Source organism: Urocitellus parryii, chromosome 16, assembly GCF_045843805.1.
Source record: "Urocitellus parryii isolate mUroPar1 chromosome 16, mUroPar1.hap1, whole genome shotgun sequence".
In the NCBI taxonomy this organism is placed as follows: domain Eukaryota; kingdom Metazoa; phylum Chordata; class Mammalia; order Rodentia; family Sciuridae; genus Urocitellus; species Urocitellus parryii.
The window spans coordinates 3,733,888-3,755,817 of NC_135546.1; the positions used below are offsets into that span (position 1 = coordinate 3,733,888).

At 57.4% G+C, this 21,930-nt stretch overlaps 1 protein-coding gene across 4 annotated transcripts in view; it reads right to left on the reverse strand.

Annotated features, from left to right (window-relative positions):
• Window positions 1–7,496: 7,496 nt before the first annotated feature.
• Window positions 7,497–21,930, reverse strand: part of Shq1 (SHQ1, H/ACA ribonucleoprotein assembly factor) — a 67,385-nt gene continuing 52,951 nt past the window's right edge. For all 4 annotated transcript variants that reach the window (XM_026392678.2, XM_026392680.2, XM_026392679.2 and 1 more), the window contains one exon: window positions 7,497–8,110. In XM_026392678.2, coding sequence (XP_026248463.2) covers window positions 7,600–8,110 — 511 coding nt within the window. In that variant the 3' untranslated portion in view covers window positions 7,497–7,599. The remainder of the gene's footprint in view (window positions 8,111–21,930) is intronic.

The following is a 21,930-nucleotide window of genomic DNA, read 5'->3' on the forward strand; positions in this document are numbered from 1 at the left end:
TTACAGAGAAGAAAGCAGAGCTCCCAAAGAAGGTCCCCAGAGAGGGACAGCCGGAGGGCCCTGGTCTAGGGTTCACAGATCCAGAGGTTCACGGAAGTCAGCGCCACCCGGTCCTGCAGAGGGCACTCAGCGCCACCAGGTGATCATGCGGTCCAACCAGGAGGCCCAGGGCCCCTGCCCTCTCTGGCGAGGCTGGACCCCACTCAGGCAGGTCCCGAGACTTAAGAGTAGCCTTCTTCTAAGTTCTCAGCACGTATCTGCAGGTGCTGTCTGTCTCCGCTGCCCAGGAAGTCGCCCAGGGCCCCCTCCCGCCCCCAGGCTCATCTCTTCCTCTGAGGTCACCAGGAGACACAGGGTCAAGGTAGGAAGGTGAGCCCCAGGTCTCAGCGGTGCGTTCCCTTTCGTGGAATCGCTGGGGACCAACAGAGAGGAACGGACTGCGCTCTGGGCCCAGGGCTGGGCCTCCCAGAGCCCCCAAGGAGGGCCCACTTCCCGCATCACAGAGGAAGAGGTGGAAGACCTCTCGGGCAGGTTTGGTAAGACGCCAAGGTCACGGGGCCGCGGCAGCAGATCCCAGTCCACCTTCCAAGCAGGCGGCGTGCGTCCCTGACCAGCCTCCCATGCCCCTGGCCCACACCACTAGTCCCCTCTCAAGTAAAAGCAAACTCAGCTGCTGAACCAACACTGAAGAGCTTCCCGCGCACTTTCCCCATCTGTAAAAAGGCACAGTCTCCGCGTCCCTGGTGGGGATTCGGGGCCGGTGCTAAGTGACTGCTCTATCAACACGGGCTGTCGTTAGCAGCGACCTCGGGTGGGCAACGGTGAGCGACTCCTAGCAGATCCCAAGTCCGCAGGGGCAGGGCGCGTCTTTGGGGCCAGCCGTGGTCAGAGTGTGACGGGCAGCACAGAGGGAGTGACTCAAAGACACAGACGGGAAGATTCCACTGTGCCGCCTGGCCTTACACGTGACACACATGGGGACCACAGTGAACGGCCACTGCTTCTCCACGGGGTGGACGCTGGGCGCATCAACCTTCCCGTTCTCTCTGCAACACGCTGACCCGGCGCCTTTCTGGGTTGCCCATCTACTAGCCCTGCTGCTGCCCCTTCTGTCCCAGCCACCCGACAGTCTGTGTCCCTCACCTGCAGGGTGCAGTCCCCTCTGCCCAGCCACTCGTCCTCCCCGTCCTCTGGACTGTCTTCCTGTCCTCTCCTGCCTGTGGGGGGGCCTCCGTGGCTCCCGCCGGGACCCACACGCTGCCAGCTCCCGCCAACCCATGTGTCCTTTCTAAATGACATTGCAGGGGGCTTCCATCTCCACCACCGCCCAACCCACAGACCCCCTTCCAGCCTGTTGAACACGAGGACAGGCAGGAGAGGAGGGCCAGGCACCTGGCATGTGGTTCCAAGAAGGGCCCAGTGTCACTCGCCCTGTCCGTGCCACCCTCTTCAGGGGGAACTTGGCTGAGCCCGGTTTCCACACAGACAGAGGACTGTCACAGAGGGGTGAGGGGCACCTGCAGTGAGCATTCTGCTCCAAGCCGGGTGACACCTCGCGCAGCTGGGGTGGGGTGGGCCAGGCCCCGAGCTTCTCCCCAAGACCAGTCTCCCATCTTGGAAAACCCAGGCTGCCTGACTCCAGCTCCGCTCACAACCTCTGACTCTTACACACCACAGCCCCTGTGTTCAACAGAGCTGCAGCCTTGGGAGCCTGGCATCCGCACCTGCCACGTCCCCTTCCTGCCACACCTGCTCGGCGCCCCACCCCGGCCCCGCGGCACCAAGAGCAGATGGGTGATCACTGCCGCCTTTGGCCAGAGGCCCCTGCTGGGGGAGGGGCGCGAGACACTAGTCAGTCAGTGGCCTATGGCGCAGGTTAGTGGGTGGCCTCACAGCGCAGGATGGGCACTGTCACCTTGAGTATGTGGGGACCACGGCTCAGGCCCCTCTCCCCAGGGCCAGAGGCTGGGCCACCGCCTGCCCGTGCAGTGTGGGTTTCCTGGCCCTCCCAAGAGGTGCCTGGCTTTGCCTTTAAGCATCACCAGAATGAGTTATGTACGAATTAAGCCACTCATGTTGGCATGTCATCTGTCAAGTCCCCAGGCACCACGTGGCAAGGCCTCTTGTCTGCACAGAGGACAGGTGGTGGCATGGCAGCCTGCCTACCACCCTGCCCTGCCCCGCCCCAGGTGAGAGCTGTGATCCGGCCTCTCCCAGCAGGAGCCAGGTGTGGCTGTGAGTGACAAGGAGCAGCACCTAGTGTCCACAAAGCGCAGCTGCAGAGGTGGAGCTGCGGGCCCAGGGTGACAGAGGCAAGTCACGCAAGCCCCAGCCCAGCTGTCTGCTCCTGCGAGGTGACGGTCTCCACCCGGGCACTGGGCAAAGCGCCTCGTGGAAACCCAGGGATCTCTCCAGGCAGCTCAGGAACCAGAGGTCAGCTTAGTCCTCGGGAAGCAGGAGACGCGGCTGCCCATGCAGCGTCCCCGAGGATGGAGGCGACGGGCCAGGAAGCGGCGGGAGGAGGGAAGATTGGGCCTGAGCCAGGCATCAATGGGCCGGGGGACAAGGGTGTCCTGGTGGCCCCTGCCAGGCTGGGGCACGTGCCTGTAGCAGCGGCCCAGCTGTCGCCCTGCCCAGGAGGGGCCTCTGTGGGAGGGAGCAGGGCCTGCAGCCGGGAAGCCAAGCTGCCGGCTTCACTGCTGTTCTAGGAACCTGGGGCTTGGTGCAGGTGGGCAGCGCTGTGCCACTGAGCTACTGTGCCACTGAGCCGCGCTCCTAGGAGGCAGCACACCCCTGCTGTTTCCAGGCAGAAGGCAGGTGCCCCTGGAGCCCCTGATCCAGCAACTCCGGGACAGGGCCCAGAGTCTGCGTCTGCAAGTCCAGGTGGGGTGCTGCGGCAGGTGGACTCACTCTGAGGATGCTTCTTAGTCTCAGGCTGCGCTGGGGCTGGGGACAGGGGAGCGGCCACCTCCCTGGGTTAGTCCTCCAGCCTCATCTCCCAAGTCTCCCGACTCTGTCCCCGCTCCAGGGGTGGTCAGTGACTGCGACAGCCAGCCAGCACACCAGGCCACAGCGGTCCAGCGTGGACAACCGGCCAGCCCCTCCACTGGCCCCGAGTGAGCCTGGGTGTGAGAGAGAGTAGGCGGCTGCAGGGTGGAGTGGTGTCCGTCCAGCGGGATGAGGTCGACGTGGATCACGGCAGCGCAGGCAGAGCCCAGGAAGCAGCGGCTGTGGGCACACCGTTGAGTGGCGGGCAAGCCCCTCCTGAGAGCCACCTGCTGCCGGGCGCTGAGCGCTTGATCTAGTAACTTCTCCTCGCTGCTCGGAGTAACAAACTGTGAAGATCAGCAACAATTGGGACCAGTTCAGGAGGCACAGGCTCCAGCTAGCCACCCCAGCCCAGGAGACTGGAAGCCAGGTGGCAGTCCCCAGCCATCCCTGATGTCACTCCCACAGAACCAGTCCTAATGGTCGCCCTGGAAATAGGCTCCAAGACAAGAGCGGCCACTGGGGACACTTTCAGTACCAGGTGGCAGCAGTGTGGCCCCCACGGGCCCCTTCCCAGGAGCGGATCCTTCCTGCTGCGTCCCCGGTGCCTGGTCCCCGCCCACAGCCATCCCTCTGCAGCTTATCTTCCCGTGACTTTGGAGAGCAGCCTTCCTTATCTCAGAAACGAATGGCCTCCGAGAGAGTCGGAAACGGCAAAGCCATTTATCTGGCCGACACGTGTTTCCCTGTTGGGTTCTCCAGCCTGGAGACGCGCTGTCGGCGTCCACCGCCGTGCCCCTCCTGTCACTGGAGACGTCCATCAGCCTCCCCGCTGCGTTTATCACCGGCTGCCTTAAATCAAGCCTCATCGACGCCTCCTCCACTGGCTGTAGGCTGGGGCCGTAGATCACCCACCGGGAAGGCGGGCGGGCGGGCGGAGGGGATCCCAGGGCAAACTCCCACCTGGGCAACACCTGCCATCTCTGATGGGCTTTCACCGGGACCCTGGCCAAACGATCAGAGATCTGTGTTCATGAAGCGCACCTTCCGTTTACCTGGCGTGCGGGGACTTCTGTGGCAGATGGTTATTCGGGGAGATTCCTGCGTCTTTCAACATTTTATAATATATTCCGAGGACCGGTGTGTTTTAGGTGGACTTTTACTCCTGTATTAAGTCATCGTCTCATTTCTATGTCCTTTAGAGGTGTCTGGTTCGTCACCGTGACTATGCAAGACCATGTCTAGCGGTAATATCGCGGTAATATCTAAAATTGAAAATCCCTCTCTACAGGACAGCTCGGTGGAAGTCCCTGTTATAAAGTACGGACTCCACAGTCTCAGGCCTAAGAAAGCTGACTTTCTCTCTCTCCCTCGGTTCTTGGTAACAGAACCTGATCCACAGGACCACAGTGGATTTCTCACCAGCAGGTGTGCAAACCGCCCCCAGCTGTCAGCCATGTGGAAGGAGCAGCCTGTCTGACTGGTAAATCCATCTTGTGCCAGTGACAGATGACACGGGCTGAGTTAGGGCTCCTGCAACGCCCACAGCGTGGCCCATGAGTCTTCAGGGACCCCGGGAGAGGCGAGAGGACCTGGAGGAGGCGGGCGAGAGCAAACCGTGACGAGGGTTCACATTTCTAGCCGATGGCTGAGCCCCGTGGACTTCCACCACCGGCCTGCCTGCCTGCGGCCGGTGCCTCTGTGAGGGAGCAGCAGTGTCCTGTTCTGCTCTGGGGCGGTGGACACCGATGACCCCCTCCCCGCGCTGCTTCACCACGTGCATTTGAACAGTCTCACGGGCCAGCAAGAGAAGCAGCAAAACTCACTCATGCCCTGTCCTACAGCGTCTTGGCCGACAGTGGACTGCACGCACCACTGTGCTCCCAAAGGCCGTGACACATAGCCCATAGGTGCACTTCTCAGAGTGGAGCCCCCTCGTTGGTGACCCATGACTGTAGGCCCACTCCCATTTTCCAGACGGAGGGCGAGGCCTGGGGCCTGGTGTCCACCCACCCTCCTGGGCCGTCACACCTGGACTCAGTGCTGTCCTGCCCACCTCAAGCCTTGGTTCTCCCTGCCCAGCTGCACACAGGTGTCACAGCTCGCCTCCCTGCTCTTCAGCTAACGTCCCCTGCTTGCCCCCGTCAGCAGGGACCTGGGAGACTCAGGTGGGTATAGGAGGTGCCCAGGGCTGCCTGGCGGGTTGCCTACTTTAGCTGTGAGCGTGCTCTGGGTCACGGAATGAAGCCGCAGTGAGCGCAGAGGCTCAGACAGACGGGGAGTGGGAGGCAGCAAACAGGGGACTGCCACGGACACGGAGGCCCAGGTTGGGAGCTCGGGCGTCGTCCCTACCACCACAAGTGGCCTGCGGAGCCCGTGGCCATGGGAAGCCGGGCAGGGATCACACCTGCCCATGGTTTGAGGAAGGAGTCTCACTGAACCAGGTCCCGCCGAGGTTCCTCAGGACAGAAACTGAGGAAGGAGGACAATTTCCACCGCTTGAAACTCTGAGGCAAGGCGGGATCGGCCCAACCTTCGGGGCTTTAGTAGGAGCAAATGACTGCAGTGACAGATGGCGCCTTCCAGACTGTCCCCAGGGACGGTGCTGCAGAGGAGAGACGCCATCTCGATGGCCACAGCCACCTGCCGCTCTCCAGGGAGGCTGCGTCTGGAACACGTCCCGCCATGCTGTTGGTGGGTCCAGGCACTAACACCCACGTAAAGTGGCATCGTCGCCCACTACCAGGTTAACGCCAGCTGGGATTTTACCAGAAACACAGACCCTTGCAGTCCCCCTAAATCCAACCCTTTCTCGGAATAAAGATGCAGCTGAGATCAACGCGTATCAGATTTCAGGTCCTTTCTTCCCCAAGAGCCTGCGGTTGGAGGAGAACACACAGGTGCGTCAAGGCTGCAGACGCTGCTCCCGGTCCAGGTGGAGTGACGGAGGCCAGATCGGCTCCCTGGACAGGCACAGCCAAAAAAGAAACAGGGGACGCACGGGACAGTGGTGGGCACCACACTGAAGATCCGCAGGACTGACAACGAGGGACAGGGGAGGGAAGGCCCCACACACGGCCCTGAAGGACCCCAGCCTGGGCAGGAGGGACAGTCCAGGCAGAACCCAGTGGACCCCGGAGTTCACGACACAGCTGAGGGCCCGCAGGGACCAGGATGGGGCCCAGGGAGGAGAGGGCCAGGACAGGGCTCAGGCCTGGACAACCACAGGCAGCTGGAGGGAGAGGAGGCAGGGCTGGGCAGGGGACAGGAGGGCCCTGCAGCCCTCAAGAGCGCAGTGAGAGACCAGGCGGGGCGAGACCACCTGAGACCACAGGCAGAGGGGACGGGCCCAGGGAGGACACTCAGGAGGCAGCCTCCAGGAAAAACGCCCTCGGCACCACGCCTTAGACCCACCCGGCAAACCACCAAGGCCAGGCACACAGGGGGACACCACAGCAAGCCACCGAGGGGCACCCCAAACCAGGTGAGGAACAGCTGCAGGAGTCCAGGCCCAGCACCCACAAGATAGGACCAAACCAAGGCACCCGAAGTGGCAGGACGCTCGACCCACTAACAGAGACCCCCAAGACAGAGAGACGAGAAAACTACCTGTCTTCAAAAGAAAACTGGCGGAAGATACACAGACACTTCAAAAAGACGCCACCACCCAGGTGTCAGGAGAAGAGCCGACGCCACAGGAGCAGGGTGTGGGGGTGCAGCCTGTGGTCCCAGCAATCAGAGGCCGAGGCAGGAGGGCTGCAGGTTCAAGGCCGGCCTTGGAAAGTCTGCAAGACGTCTCAAGAGAAAAAAGAAAAAGAAATGGGATGTGGCTCAAGTGGACCGCACCCAGTGAGGGGGAGCCCGGGGAGGAGCTGGACTCCAGTCCTGCTGCCAGGACAGCAGATGGCCAGCTGTGAGCAAAGCTGCTCACGGGCCCTGGAAATGTCACGGGGCACAACCTCCTGACGGCTCAGCCGCTGCACTTCCAGATGATTACCTGAGAAACGAGAGCTCTGTCCACACCTCGCCTGAGCACAACCGTCACAGCAGCTGTATTTCTAACAGCCCCAAACTGGGAACGACTCGGACACTCACCAGGAGGTGAGAGGAGCAAGCTGTTCACCGACACGGCCGTCAGCAGTGGAGGAAAAGCCCCCGGAAGCTCCTGGCCCTGCTGCCACGGGGGTCAGCATCAAGGCAGCTACGAGGGGAGGCCTGGCCGAGACACGAGGACAGCCCAGGGAACCCAGTGCTGCGGGAGGGGCACATTAGTGGTCGCTGGGGGACGCGGGTGGTGGTGCTGGCTGCGGGGGAGGCCAGGACAACACAGGCTGGAGGACACCAGAGGTACGGGAAGCCCCCACTGTGGTGACGGCTTCTGCTGGTACTCAGCACGCTGCGCAACAGGAACGCGAGGTCCTCGACGGGGCGGAGGGCAGCGGCAGGACCCCTGTTCCCCCTTAGACATCAGCTGAACTTCAGTTACCACACTTCACAACTTTAATTTTCAAGAAGCAGCAAAGAGACCAATATGTATAAAAATCAGCTCACTAAGAACAATGTTGTATGTACAAAGAAAAAGTGCCAAGCCCACACAGCCCACGGAGGGTTCTAGCTCAGGAGAGGCGCCCGGCCCGAGTCAGTCCCCGGCGTCGCCTGCCGGTCTCCGTCCTGCGTCCTGCGGTGGCTCCTTGCAGCGGCTCCCTGAGACGTGGAAATCTGCAGGGTCGTCCTCAGATGGTCGCCGAGCTCCTCGATCAGAGGCCTGCGCCCTGCAGGCTCCTGGGGAGCGGCCAGCAGCGCCCCCTGACCCACGGTGGACCCCAGGCCGGCCTCGCCACCAGCAGGAAGCGGGGCACCGCTCTCCAGAAAGGGGCCCCGCAGAGAAGCCCCAGGTGCACGCTGCTGCTCTGCCCGCTCGTCCTGCTCTGAGGCCGAGTCTTCAGAGTCAGAAGATCCCGACGCCCCGGAATCGCTGGGCGAGCAGGCTGCGTTTCCGGCAGCTTCTTCCTCCTGGACGAGAAGGGCCGCAGCCTCTAGCTCCTCCAGCTCCAGCCCCAGCTGCCCCTTGGTGAGGGGGACTTCTCTCAGGGCTTCCGCAAGAGCAGACAACTTCTTGGACCTTGAAAATTCATTAAGAGGAAAGATTAATTAGGAGAATCATTAATTGGCTGAGGACAACCGGGCGATAGGGCTTCAATAAATAAATAAGCGAATAAAACAACACTTGATCCCATACTTCTACATGACACCCCAGGAAAACGCCTCCAAGCCATCAGTGTAAAACATGAAGCTATTAAAGCATCAGGAGGAAACAGACCTTCCTTATGACCTCAGAACGAGGAGGCCCAGCTATGTCTCAAATTACGGAATCTACACAAGAAAGATAAACCCAACTAGATAAAACCCGACAGCTCTGTCTGCACGGGCAAGAAAAATCGTCATGAGCCAGTCGAAAGGCTAATGCAAAATAGAGACCATTTACAGTGCACACCCCAGGCCAAGGCCTAATCTGCTGCGAGTTCCTGAACAGGGATGTGACGGGCCAACAGAAACAGCCAAGAACACCAGCAGGTGATCATCAGAAAAGGGAACACGACGACTCACATGTAGGATGTCCAACTTCCGTTAAATAAAGAAACACAGTTTAAAGTCATGTGAGCTGCGTCATTCATCAGACTGGCCAACGAGCAGACATGCCATGACACCGTTAGGAGGCTGGGGTAAAGGCTCCACGCAGGGAGATGAAGCCCGTTACCCCTTGAAGGAGAACGTGGCCACTGCTTCCAGGATTGAAAATGTACGAGCCCTTGACCAGGTCTGGACCTCAGGCACAGGCCTCTGCTTCCCTGTGGCCACAAGGACACTGTGCCTCCTCGGACACACTTCCTCCATGAGGTACAGTGCGCCCCGGGGTGACAGCACAACAGAGCAGCCCTGGACCATGAGCAGAAACGCCCCCTCCTCCTGCTAAGCTGACCGCGTCAGGTTCTCTGTCACTGTGACGGAGAGCTGGCAGACTGTGTTCCACAAGTGTCACCACGCTGGCTCCTGGTCACCTGCCGCACCACTGCATCATCCCCCAGACCCCGGGGACGGCTGGGGGCCCAGGGCCCACAGCTCCCAGCCAGAGGAGGAAAGGCCAGCTCTCCCCTGGCTTCTTCCCAGCCGGGCTCCCCTCACGCTGTCGAGAGGCAGGCTGTGACCTCCCCAGGCCCTCGCTGTCTGGAGAAGGTGGGGCTCCAGCCTCAGTTCAGCACCACCGGCTGGGTCCCCTCCAGCTTTAACTACGCAGACTTAGGAGAGCAGGGAACTGAACTGCTGTGAGCACCTGGGCGCAGTCGGCGGAAGAGCCTGCGTAGTAAAGCACTGTGAGGGCTCAGATCCCGGCACCAGCAAGAATAAAGGAAAAGCCAAACACCACCAAAAGACGTTCTCATGAATACCCCTGGATACACTAGCTTCACCCGCTCTCCAGCGGGAACCGGTTCAGCTTTCTCACTGTCGAGCACCCAGAGGCTGCAGGGTATAAACACTGTCAAAACTCCTCGCCTGCAGCCCGGCTCTCTTCACAGGGCACACCCCACTGATGCTGGGGCTCAAGTGGGAATGCAGCAGGTAGGAAAGGGCGAGGCCAGGCCACGGGACCACGTCACAGCCTCACCTGGAGCCAGCCGATGTGAAACTTCACACCAGGGAAAGCTTGCCCTCACTTAGCCGTACAATACGACTGCTAAAAAGTGACCTCTTTACCCAAGAAATGCTTAAAAACACTGCACGTCCATTTGTGCTCCGTCACCAGCTCTGGCTGGCTGGCTTCCGCGTGACCCCGAAGCTCTGATGGGAACTTGGTTCACAGACGCAGGGCTCCGAACTCTCCCTACAGAGCGCCAGGGTAGAAGCAGCTGGCACCTCGACTCAGCGCTGGTGCAGAAGGGGCCCAGGAGGCGGAGGGACGGAGCTGGGCGTGTTGCTGCTCAATATCCCACACAGGTGACTCAGCAAAAAAACCAAAGTCCCCGTGGGGGAAGTTAGGCTGGGACAGAGCGGCCACCTTGCTCCTTCAACCAGGCACCACCGTGAGCTCTGACCCACGAGTCCCCCTCAGAAAGGGTCACTATCACAGAGAACAGCTCCTCGAAGGTGGTCAGTGCTTTTCCCTGTCATATTCAAAAGGGACCTGACTACTTCACATTAAAAAGCTTCGTCATCAGCATCATCAGACTCCGGGTTCTACAAATGCAGGGACCTTCTGACATGCTCAAGGACTCAGGCTGAAGGAGCAGTTATAGTTACAGTAAGCCCCTGACACCTAAGAACATTTCACCTGTTAACAATGTGTTTAAAAGAGACCTGACAATCAGACCACACCAGTGTTAAGATTTTAAAAGTAACTTTTCTTAGAAAGTTACTAGAACGTAATCCCACCGTGTAATTAATGACAAGAAAACTTTTATTCGTTTCGTGGAGGTGAGATATCCTGTTTAATGTTGGTTTCTTTGTAAATCAGAGATGGCTGACAGGTCGCAGTAAGTGAACTACTGTGAAGGAGCGGTGGTGACAGCCGAGAGCTCACAGCCCCGGCAGGGCTGGCCTGGCAGCTGAGTGCAGGGACGGGTCCCCGTCTGTGAGACAGTCAGCCGTGGGCACAGAGAGCCTGGAGGGAGCGTGCGGTGCCTCCTGCTGCGGAATCCATCTAAACCACCACTGGCTTCTCTCCACTGCCTGCAGAGCGGGCCTCCTGTGGGTCTCACTTCCTCTGCCCTAACCGAGTAGCCGAGTAGCTGGCCAGGTGTGACACCTGAGACTCAGCCAGGGGCTGACCAGGCAGGACGGCGCTCCAGGGAGCAGTCTAGGCACCGGCACAGTGGACGACAGGGCTCCCGGGCTGCTGGGCCAGGACACCACCCCTTCTGTGGGTTAACCTGACAAACACAATCTCAGGTTCCATCAGGGCCAGGGATTCCTTGTGAAGGGCACTGGTGATGGTGGCCTGAGGTCATTATTCCTTCTCCTGTTCCAACCCCAGGCCCTCGGCCCAGGCACTTCACGGCCAGACCAGGAGGACTGCTCTGGCTCCTGGTGGAGGCGGCCAGCGGGTTCCCACCTTGCACCCTCCACTGGGTGACAAGAATGGCAACAGGCGGGCATGTGCTGGCACTCGGCAACAGCGGTCATTAGCGAAGGTCTCCCTCGCTGATTGAGGCTCCTGGTTGACAGGCAAACTACACCACAAGGCGCCCACTCTGGGCTCCTGGGCCCACCACACGGATCCCGAGGCCCAGGCTCAGCCACCATCTCACCATCTGGACACTGCGAAGCTGGGGTTTCCGCACGTTCTCCTGCATACTCTCCAGCTTCCACAGAGACACTCCTAGGGCAGGATCCAGAGGCCACTCAGATGCCACCAGCAGTATGTCTCCCATCACCTCCTCACCTCCCCTACACTGCTGGCCTCCAGACCCGTGGGAGAGGGCAGCAGGCCTGTCTGCTCAGGGGCTGCGCAATCCAGACAAGGATCCCGTGTGCAGGGACCTCACACCCTCGTGTCAATAAACACCAGGTAAGATGGAGCGAGCTACACGGTGCAAGTGCCTCGGAGGAAAGGGCTGAGCAGGGGTCGGGGTGCTGGGAGAGGGGCGCTTCGTTCGGGAAGGCCTCGCTGAACGGTGACAGGAGCACCACCCGAGTGGCCTCCATGCTGGGACCCAGCCCAGCCCTGCTTCTGGCCGCTCTGCTTCCTCAGGCCTGAGTGCAGCAGACGTGTCACCCCTGCTCGGCCCTTCCCACCTGGCTGCCTCGTCTCCAGGTCACCGTGGACCCTGTCCAGTGCTGCGGCCAACTCCAGGCCCCATCTGCCCAAGTCCACCACCAGTGCCTGAGCCTGACCTTCAGCCAGCACTGCCTCACACATGGCAAGTGGCCACGGGTCCTCTGGCTGCTTAGAGGAAGATCCGGAGGGCTAGCGGAGACAGGAAAGACCCTGCCCGAAGTTTACGTGACTTTATATCATAAACTATAAAACGACTTGAAGGCTCACGCTGCGTCATTCCAGAGATGCCACAGGCAGGACCCACATCCTGCCACCACGAGGTCAAGGAGAAAAGACTCTGCACACCCAGGCTCGTGGGGGCACTCGGGACAGTCCCCCGCAGAGAGCTGCGTCGGGGCTTGTCCGTCTTCCCGAGGGCTTTCACGGGCCCGGCCTGTGGGATTCTCTCACGTCAGCAAGCGCAGCTCTCCGTATTCCAAGACGCTCCCACACGTGCCTGGCGAGTCCCAGCTTGCATGAGCACAGTCCCCAGGCCATGCCACTCGCACTCAGGAGTGACACCACATGAGACTCCACCACATGAACACTGTCCAGCACAGCCGTGGAGACTCTGTCCCAGTCTCTGACACACTCTTTACGCACAGACCCCAGGGCAGTTTCACCAGGCTGGGAGCTTGGACTTGTCCTTTCCATATTCTATCCTGGTGGTTGTGACCCTCAGGATTAGGCCTCTACTAGTTGGTTGGGCATCTCTTTAAACCCACATTCACTCCATCCTCAAGACTTAGGCAAAAGCTCTTCTATAATTGGAACTGAAGAGCTGCCATCATGTCCCAATCAGACCCAAATTACTATCTACAAAAATTACCAGCTACTAAAAATAAGAAGGAAAAAGTGGCTCAGAGATATTATTTTGCTAAATATAGGAATACCCATGCGACTTGAGGCTCTGCTGTCAGATGGTCGTCAGAAGCAAACCTGTTGGGTGCTGAGCCTCTCGTGCTCCTGCAGGAACTGGATGCCAAGGCCCAACTACGGTGTGACTCAAACGATGGCGGAAAACGTCTTCTGCAAGGGACGGAAGGGCTCTGCTTCTTTCAACCCTTGCAAAGGGAGTCTGGGTGTGTTTTCTTGGGGCCTCCTCAATCCAGAGACAAATCTGGCCCCCAGGGTGCAGGATGCTGCAGGAGGGGCAGAGAGCTCGGCTCTGATCACAGCTGCAGACCCCACTGCTGAAAGAAAGCAGCAGCAGCAACAGAGCCCCTCCTTGCGCTGCTCACAACACAAGAGATCAGCAGAGACAGGCGGGCGGGCAGGGAACGCCCTGCCTGGAGGGCTGCTCGGCTCTGCTCTGGTGTTCCCACCATGCCCGAGGGACAGACGGGCAGCCTGACTTTCTTCTCCCGACGGCGAGGCACAGGCAGACAGAGCCTGGAGGATACCAAGTGCAGAAGAAAGGGGATAGATAAATAACAAGACGAGAGCACAGGCGGGGGGGGGGGGGGGGGGGGGGGGGGGGGGAGCGCTGCCAGGGCAGCCATGAGAGGAGCACGTGCCCTGCAGAGGCCGCGCGGGCTCAGGGGTCTTGCCGACACTCAGGCCTGCAGCGCTGGCTGTGGTCTCTGTGGGTGCGGGAGGCGCAGAGGCATGCGCCCAGCCTTCCTTACGCACTTGCTGCTCCACTGTTCAGCCTGTGTCCAGAGAAGACAAGAGCCGTGCCAGGGCGGCCACCAGCCCACCATGGGGGTGGGGACAGGGCAAGCCTGGAGCAGCAGTTCCTTCCTCTCACACACAGTTGGGGCATGGGGGCCGCCTATTCACTGCCGTGGGACCAGCTGCGGTGGGCTTGAGAAAGGCTCAGGGTGGCCGCCAGCGGCCCTGTGCGTCATGGTGTGTCCTGGAACTGCTGCAGGACACGGCCCGCGGCCACACAGGTGCCACATTCAGAGTGCTCCGTCTGCTGGGCATGCTGCTAAGCCCTCACCGGCCAGCAGTGCAGGACAGAAACAAGCTGCAGCGTGGAGGGAGGAAAGCACAGGGCCTCGTACGGCACCAGGCTCCCAGCCATTAGGCCAAGGCCACCAACTACAGCCCGTGAGGCCAGGCAGATGGAGTCTGGCAAGCAGGTGGGTCTGAACACAAGGAGAGCACACGTCCTGCCTAAGGGAGACGGCTGGCCCCAGCTCTGTGTCACCATGTGGGGAGGGGCTGGCAACTGCCAGAACCTCCTCCCTTGGTTCCAGGGCAGCTGTAAATCCCACTTACATAAAACTCCCCCAATCTGTAAGTGTTGACAGCCAGTCCAAAGTCCTTAGAAACCAGGAGAAAACGTGACCCGAGGGCCACTGGCTGGCAACCGTGACACTCACAGACCCACTTCCACCTCCCTAATTCCCTGACACACACTCAACCCGCACCTGACCAGGCACTGAGCTCGGCTCCCAGCCCAGCACAACCCCCTTTCCTTTTCTCTGCAGCTGAGGACTGACCCCGACCTGGAGCTGGGCGGGAACAGGGTACCACGAGCTCCAGCCCCAGCCTTCCAGCATGAGTGTCTGCACTCCGGGGATTGCCCCAGGCCGTGTCCTTGCCTACCCCATGTCCACTGCTGCTTCCTATGTCCACTCAGGCCCTGCCTGTCTCCAGATGCCCGCTCAAGACCCCAAACCCACCAAGCCTCGCACACCAGCCTGAGGCCCTCCTCCCAGTTACTGTCTGGAGTGGGGCAGGGGTCCTCGAGGTCCTCTGCCTGCCTTCTGCATGCGTGATCATCTGCCCCACCACGATGAATGCTCAATAGGAGACACCACGCTGGATTCTTTGCCAACAAAACATGTAGTGTTCTGCAGGGGCCCTGTGTTCTAGAAGACTCTAGAAGATGCCAGAGGACTGACATAGCAGGTGGTTAGGAATTCAGGTTCTGAAGTCAAACAGGCCAGGATTAACCAATCTCTCAGCCTCAGTTTCCATCTGGGTTACCTGGGGTTGTGATAAACGGGGTTCACAGCCCAAATTCATATGCAGCCTATGAGATGGAGTGGGAATGTACACAGGTCCCAGCACGAAGCCCGGTGTGCAGACCGAGTGTGTTAGGTCACCCCATGTCTCGGATTCTACCACATTTATGGAGAGCTGAAGCCAGAGTTCAAAGGGCTTGTCCAGGGACACTGAGACGGGAGGGGTGAGGCTGCTGAGTGCTGCAGAGCACACCCGGCCATCTACGGCCTTGCTGCACACAACTTCCTGGCCTTCGCCTTCCCCTAGAGAGCAGAGCTGGCTTCACGGACCTCAAGGGAGGATGGAGAACAGCCAGGGGCTGGCTTGGGCCAGGCTGCCTCTCAGAAGTCCAGGACGGAGTCTGCTTCTCTGTCATTTTGACCAAGGGCTCTCAGTTCATTCAATGAACTAAGATGAAGAAGGAACCGGAGACCCAGGAAGCCCGTGAGACCACAGCCACTGTGCGGAAGACAAATCTCCGGCACAGGGTAATTCCGGTGGTGAAGGCATCTGCTGGTAAGGAATCAATGGACCAGCCTCCGACCCCGAGCAGAGAGGAAAGCAGCGAGCGTGCCTGCTCACTCGCAGACAGGCAGAGGGACATGACGGGCCTGCAGTCCTGAACCAAGACTCTCTGGGGCGTGGGCAGAGAGAGGTGAAGTGGCGCGCTGCGGAGCTGCCGTGGTTCTCGGGACTGCGTCTGGGTTTTAACAAGGCCCAGGGCAGTCTCCTGGTGGGCAAAACACAAGGTGCAGGGGTACTGATGACGAAGCTGACCGGGCGCAGGCGAGATGCGACTCAACCTGAGGAAGGTGCCCGGTGGCAGGGCGCAGGTTCCCCTTTCAGCCTGGCTCACTCGACATTCTGTTGCTTTCTTAATGAAACACAAAACCCTCTTCTAGTTCCTGGAGGCCAGGCGCCAAGTCTATTTCTTCAGTTCCCCAGTGTCTGGCCTGGTGCCTGGCTCACAGCAAGTGTCTCAAAACGATTACTGAGGGGTTCTGGGGTCAAGTTTTCAAAGAGCACCACAAAGGTAACAGACAGGAGTAACCCACACCCAAAAGATCACGACCAGTGGACCGGGCACCCCAACCCACAGGGGACCCAAGCATGGGCAGAGGCAAAGGCCCGCAGGGCTGGCACAGAGCAGAAGGACGTCTGAGGCAGGGACGTCGGGTCCTGGGCGAGTTTAAGCAGCATGTCCAGCCCCGTGGTGAGGAGCTCCTAGACCAAGGAACGCCCCTCAACACAGCAACTGCTCCCCCGACTTCAGCCAGGCCTCGGGGGCTCCTCCCTCCTGAGTCTCCCCGGCCAGCCCAGTATTTCCAGCCATTGGCCCATCCTGGTCGCACGCAGCACACTCCTGCCGTGGCTGAGGGCTTTTAAAGGTACCTTCCAGGTTGAAGCCAGCACTCGAGGCGAGGGACAGAGCTTACGGGATGGGGAGGAGGACGCAGAGGGTCCCGGCGGTCAGGCTTCATCCCATGGACAAGAGAACCCCGGGAACTTCTCCACCAATCCGTCATGATCCAACGGCATCTGGTCGATGGGCACTGGTGTGGGAAACCTGGCAGGGGAGTGGGCAGCCTGGGGGCGGAGCAGAGGAACAGCCCGAGGAAAAGGAGGGCAGGGGGACCCCAGGCCGGGTGTACGTCTACAGGAGAGAGGCCATGGGCAAGGACTCGGCCACCGACCCCTGTGGTCTAACCACAGACAGAGGGCAAGACTCCTGGGACCCAATATGATACCTGTGTCACAACAGACCAAATCCCAAATAGCCCAAGTCCCAGTGGTTTCCAAATTGCTGATTTATTTACATTAGATGCTTCAAACAGATCTTTCACATACAAAACAATCGTAACTGTAAGTGAATTTGCTGGATACCAGAAGTTTACTGAAGCAATGTTCACAAAGACTCAATCTTCCCAGGACAAAGACGACGACACCCCACAAATACTGATCCAGAGGAAGCTGGGCTGGCCATGCTGACCTTAGCCCGACAGACTGAAGGTGGTACCCTCCTCAAGATGAAATGAAACCTCTGTGAAAACTGACTGTATTCTAACAATAAAACCCATCTCAATTCTAAAACAGTACAATTCTTTGACAGAAATGAGCTAGAAATCAGTAACAAATACATGAGTATAAAATCCACCTACGGGAAAGGAGAAAGAAACACAGTTATCACATCCACGTGCGAGGAAGCACCTGGAACGGAACAGGGAGGGCGAGTCAGCACGCAGCCCAGAGACCCAACACACAGATCCAGAGGGGACGAGAGGGAAGGGGGAGGGAAGGCTCAAGGCCGACGGGGCAGGCTTCTCCGTGTCCGGGGAGAAAGGCCAACGGGCCCTGGACACAGAGAGACTCTAGTGACACAGACAAAAGCAAAGGAGTGACGGATGGCAAGCAGAAGGGAGGGCTCCAGAGAGCCAGAGTACCGACGGGCAGCCAGCACCCTGCACCTGCAGGTCAGAGGGCAGCAGGCAGTACAGTAGAGGTGTGGATGACACGGTCACAGGCACTGTGGAGGACAGGCAGGTCAGGGTAAGTACAGACCACTGCTGGCAGACAGCTGGGACATTCAGAAGAAATGGACACGTTCTTAGAAAAAGGGAACCTATCAAAACGGACTGCAAGAGAAAGAAGGAAACAGTGTTTCTATAACAAGTAGAAAACATCAACCAATCTTTAAAAATCTCCCACAAAGTACTTTTATTTTTGATCCTATCAAAAACTCAAGGAGCAAATAATTTTCATCTTACATAAACTACTTACAAATCCAGGAAAAGCAATGCTCTGAGATCCCGGTATCAGGCTGGTATAGCCTCGATAACAATCCAGAAAAAGGAGGAGGATGCAGCGCTCCAGGCCAGCCACCCTCTCCCTCCAGCAAGGGGCATGCGCACCGCAAGCCCGGCCCAGAGTCACCATTTGTACAAGGGGTGGAGTGTCCCAGGAAAGCCAGGCCCCTCCAGCTGGACCTTTATCCAGGCCGTTCATCACATTAACAGATTAAAGTGGATAATGTCTAAAGATCAGCTCAAAAATGAGAAAACACAATAAAATCCAATCACCATTTGGGAACAAAACTCTGCAAACTAAAAATAACAAGAACCTTTTAAGGGCCGGGGATGTGGCTCAAGAGGTAGCGTGCTCGCCTGGCATGCGTGAGGCCCGGGTTCAATCCTCAGCACCACATAGAAACAAAGATGTTGTGTCTGCCGAGAACTAAAAAATAAATATTAAAATTCTCTCTCCCTCCTCTCTCACTCTCTCTCTCCTCTCTCACTCTCTCTTTAAAAAAAAAAAAAATTCTCTCTCTCCCTCTTAAAAAAAAAAAAAAAGAACCTTTTAAAATTTAACTTGATGAAGACTATCCTGTAACGCTCGCAGTAGTCATCCTACTTACTAACTGTCCAAGCGTCTCCTGAAAGACCCAGGTGGGAGATGCGTTTCCACATACCCACCCGGAACCGTACCAGACGGCCTGGCCAGGGCAGCGAGGTCAAGAAGGAAAGGGAAAAACAAAAGGACACGAGGGCTGGACAAGGAGAAGCTGGAAGCACCCTCCCTTGTCCAGAAAACACAGGTAAGAATCAAAGTAGAGGGGCACGGCAGCGGGCACGGAATCCAGTGTGGAAGGGGAAGGCATCTCTAGGCACCTTAAATGGGCTCTCTGAAAGTCACTGTTTTTTAAAAAAGAAGTTCCCGTTTACAGAGCAATCAAAATATGACAATAAACCTAACGAAACGTGTAAGCCTTTTATGGAAAAATCTTGAAATTTTATTGAGAAATATGAAGTTTAGGAGACTAAACACTGTAGTGTCCCCAAACTCATGAACAGATTCAAAGCGATTCTAACCAAGATGCTTCCCATGGCACTTGACAGGCCGACTCTGAGGTAGAAAGCCACAGGAATGAGGGCAGACGGGACTGGCATATGACAGACCAGCAAGGCGTGGGACCCACAGACACCGAGAAGCAGACCCGCCCCCCCCATGTAATCCTGGTGTAAGACAGTGTCCCAGGGAAGGCCAGACTGTTTAACCTCTGAAGCGGGGACACGTTATCCACATGGGGAAACAAGGAAACCAGACCCCCTATCTCCTAACATAGGAAAAATCCATTCCAGGTGGACTAAGAACTTACATGCTAATTGCAAGAGAACGAAAATTTTAGAAGATACTAGAGCAGAATATCTTTATGACTTCCAAAGCATACAGAATTTTAACAAGAAACAAAAGCAGAGCCATAACAGAACACAGCGATAAATCCTACAGCGCTAAAATTAAAAACTTCTGTTTAGAAGACACTATAATAAGACTGAAAGATAAGGTTCAAACTGGGAGAAAATGTGTACAACATATTTAACCAATAAAGGACAAATATCCAGAGTATTGGAAGAATCCTATAAATCAAGAAGAAAGACAGCTTTACTGAAAAATGGGGAATATGGTTCAGCTCACAGAAGAAATGCCAATGGCTCAAAAATACATGAAAAGATATTCAGCATCATTAATAATCAGGAAAATACAAGTTAAAATAACAGAAAGTATTTCATATCCCTTTGGATCATCAGATCTTAAAATATGACTATGTGTTGGCATAAAAGCACAATCAGGGAAGTTCTGCACTGCTTGTGGGGAGCATGAGCTGAAATAAATCGGTGCAACCACTTTAAAAAACCACTGGCTGTTACCCAGGGAGTCCACTTCACAATTCTCACCAAATCCCAGCAACTCCATTGACAGGTACAGGGCTCACCCCCGAAAGCTGTCTCAGTGCACCATGAACACGCACAGAGATGCGCAGAGCAGCCCGCTGCCAGCTCTAGAGCAAACTGTAAACCAACAGGAACAGGTCAGCTCTCAGAACAAGGAACACTGCAGCGCCCTCCCTCACACAACAGGACAGCCCACGGCAGGAAGATAAAAGAACCAAGGACAACTCTGTGCACGATCTCGAATACATGTTTAAAAATTAAGGGCAAGAAGCAAGTTAATAGAACAGATACAATATGATTTCATTTGTACAATATTCAAAAGCAAGTGAAATGGGAAGGTAAATCTGGGAGTGGCTGAATAATAGGAAAAGCAGTTGCAGTTGGGGAGGGTACGAGGAGGAGAAATGGTCTTGCAGGAGCCTCTGGGAAACATAATATTTTTTTTCTTAGGATCAATGATAGGAATGTGCATGTTCAGTTTAATATTCCTTAATTTGCACGAACACACACACACACACACATATAAGTAGGTGTATTTTATTCTTGTTTATAAGAAAATAGGGACACTCTGTAAACATACAAAAATGGCCTACCAAAGGTAAACCTTGAACAGAAAACAAAGTCCAAAAGTTCTTTTAAATAATCAGAGGCAAAGAAAATCAGTCACTACTTAGAATCATGAACTGAAGCACAAATGGCCCCAAAGAGCCCAAGCCCTGCAGACAGGAGCCAACACGCTGAGGTTTCTTTTCCCAAAACCAGTTTCCACCATTCCTTCAGCTATGCCAGCCACAAACCCAGGCAAGGCCCCCTCTTCATCCCCCTAAATTCAGTTTATTTCCTAAATCCTACCTCCCTAGCAGGCAACTCTTGTCCTGCACAGGGACACTATTACCTGCCTCGAAGTTGCCTCAAAACCTTCCCCACACGCCCCAGGGACCTCCTCCCAGCATGAACTCTAGGCCCTTCCTGACTTTCTGGGCTCTTAGAGTAAAGGTAACAGCTCTGACAATGACCGAGAAGGCACGGTGGGGTCGAGCCTGCCTACACGGCCAGCCCCACCCTGACCCCTTCTCACACACAGGCGCCCTTCCTGTCTGGCTCCCTGGCCGTCTTTTGATTTCTTGAACACACACACACTTCCCTCCTGCCACGGGGCCCTGGCACACAGGAGCTCTGCTGCACCTTCCCAAAGCCCACCGCCCCTTTCTCCTTGATCTGGCATGTCTTGAGTCACTGGCACACCTGCTTCTTCCCAGGGAGGCCTCCCAGGCAGACCCCACCTCCTGTCCATCAGGACCTGGGTCAGCAACACACGCTCCTGGAGATGCGCGGGTCCTGTCACCGCACTTTCCACGGCTCTTACTTTTTGTCTGATTCTCAGACCAAGGTCTCCCTCCCCCAGAGGCTGGAGTTCCAGCAGGGAGGGTCAAGTCTGGCTTTTGCTCACCACTGGAGGCCTGGGATGTAGGCCTGGAACCGGGCACACTTAGCCCTCCGTGAATGATGGACTGAGGGATGGAAGAGACTCGGGTGAAAGAGCCTCAGTTCCAAACCCACCAGCACCGCCGCTCAGGATGACCAGACCCCAAGAGCCTCGAGGACACCTCTAACCTGGCAGGCGCTCTGCCACGGTCCACCGGGGACGGCAGCACACTGACCTGCGCTGTGATGGGAGGAGCGGGGCTGTGTTCAGGACTAGAGAGGCACTTCCTCACGCACATCTGGAGCCAGCTGAGGGCATCCTGGTAACAGAGGCCTGGCCACAGAGTCGGGGAGCAAAGCTGCTGGACTGTGAGGAGGGCAGCGCCACATTCAGAAGGAAAGCCCCCCGGGGACCACAGCCTGGCCCTCACCATCAGATCAGGCTGAACAGTGCAGAGACCCTGCGCCGAGAGCCCATCGGATGGCACCAGCCTACATGGCTCCGAGCTCTCCGCGTGCAGCGCCCACCATGGCGGGTGCTGGGTACACTTGGAACTTACTCATAATCCAAATTCATTCACGAAAATAAGGCACAAAGAGCAGAGGTGTTCCCGTGGCTTGATCCAGGCATCTCCACCACCCACAGGCATCCACCTGCCGTCCTTCAGTCCCCTCACACATCACTCCGTCTGCCTCCCACTCGGGCACATCATCTGTAGGGGACAAGGGCAGGGAAAACTCCCTGGGGCTGAGGTGCAGCGCCCTTCCTCTCCACTGGTTCCTGTCCCCTGACTCCAGACACAGCGGCAGCACTTGCCTGAGGCCCCAAGAGGGCCACTTCTGGGGCTGGACTCCTGGAAGCCCCGATGCCTGGTTGGCACTGCTCAACACAGAGCAGGTAGCATCCGAGTGACCTCAATGTCCACCCAACACACCCACATCCCCACATCCACTCTTATCAGAGCGTCCAGCCCATTCTGACTTCTTTACACCCAGGTACATGAGCATCACGAGGAGGCT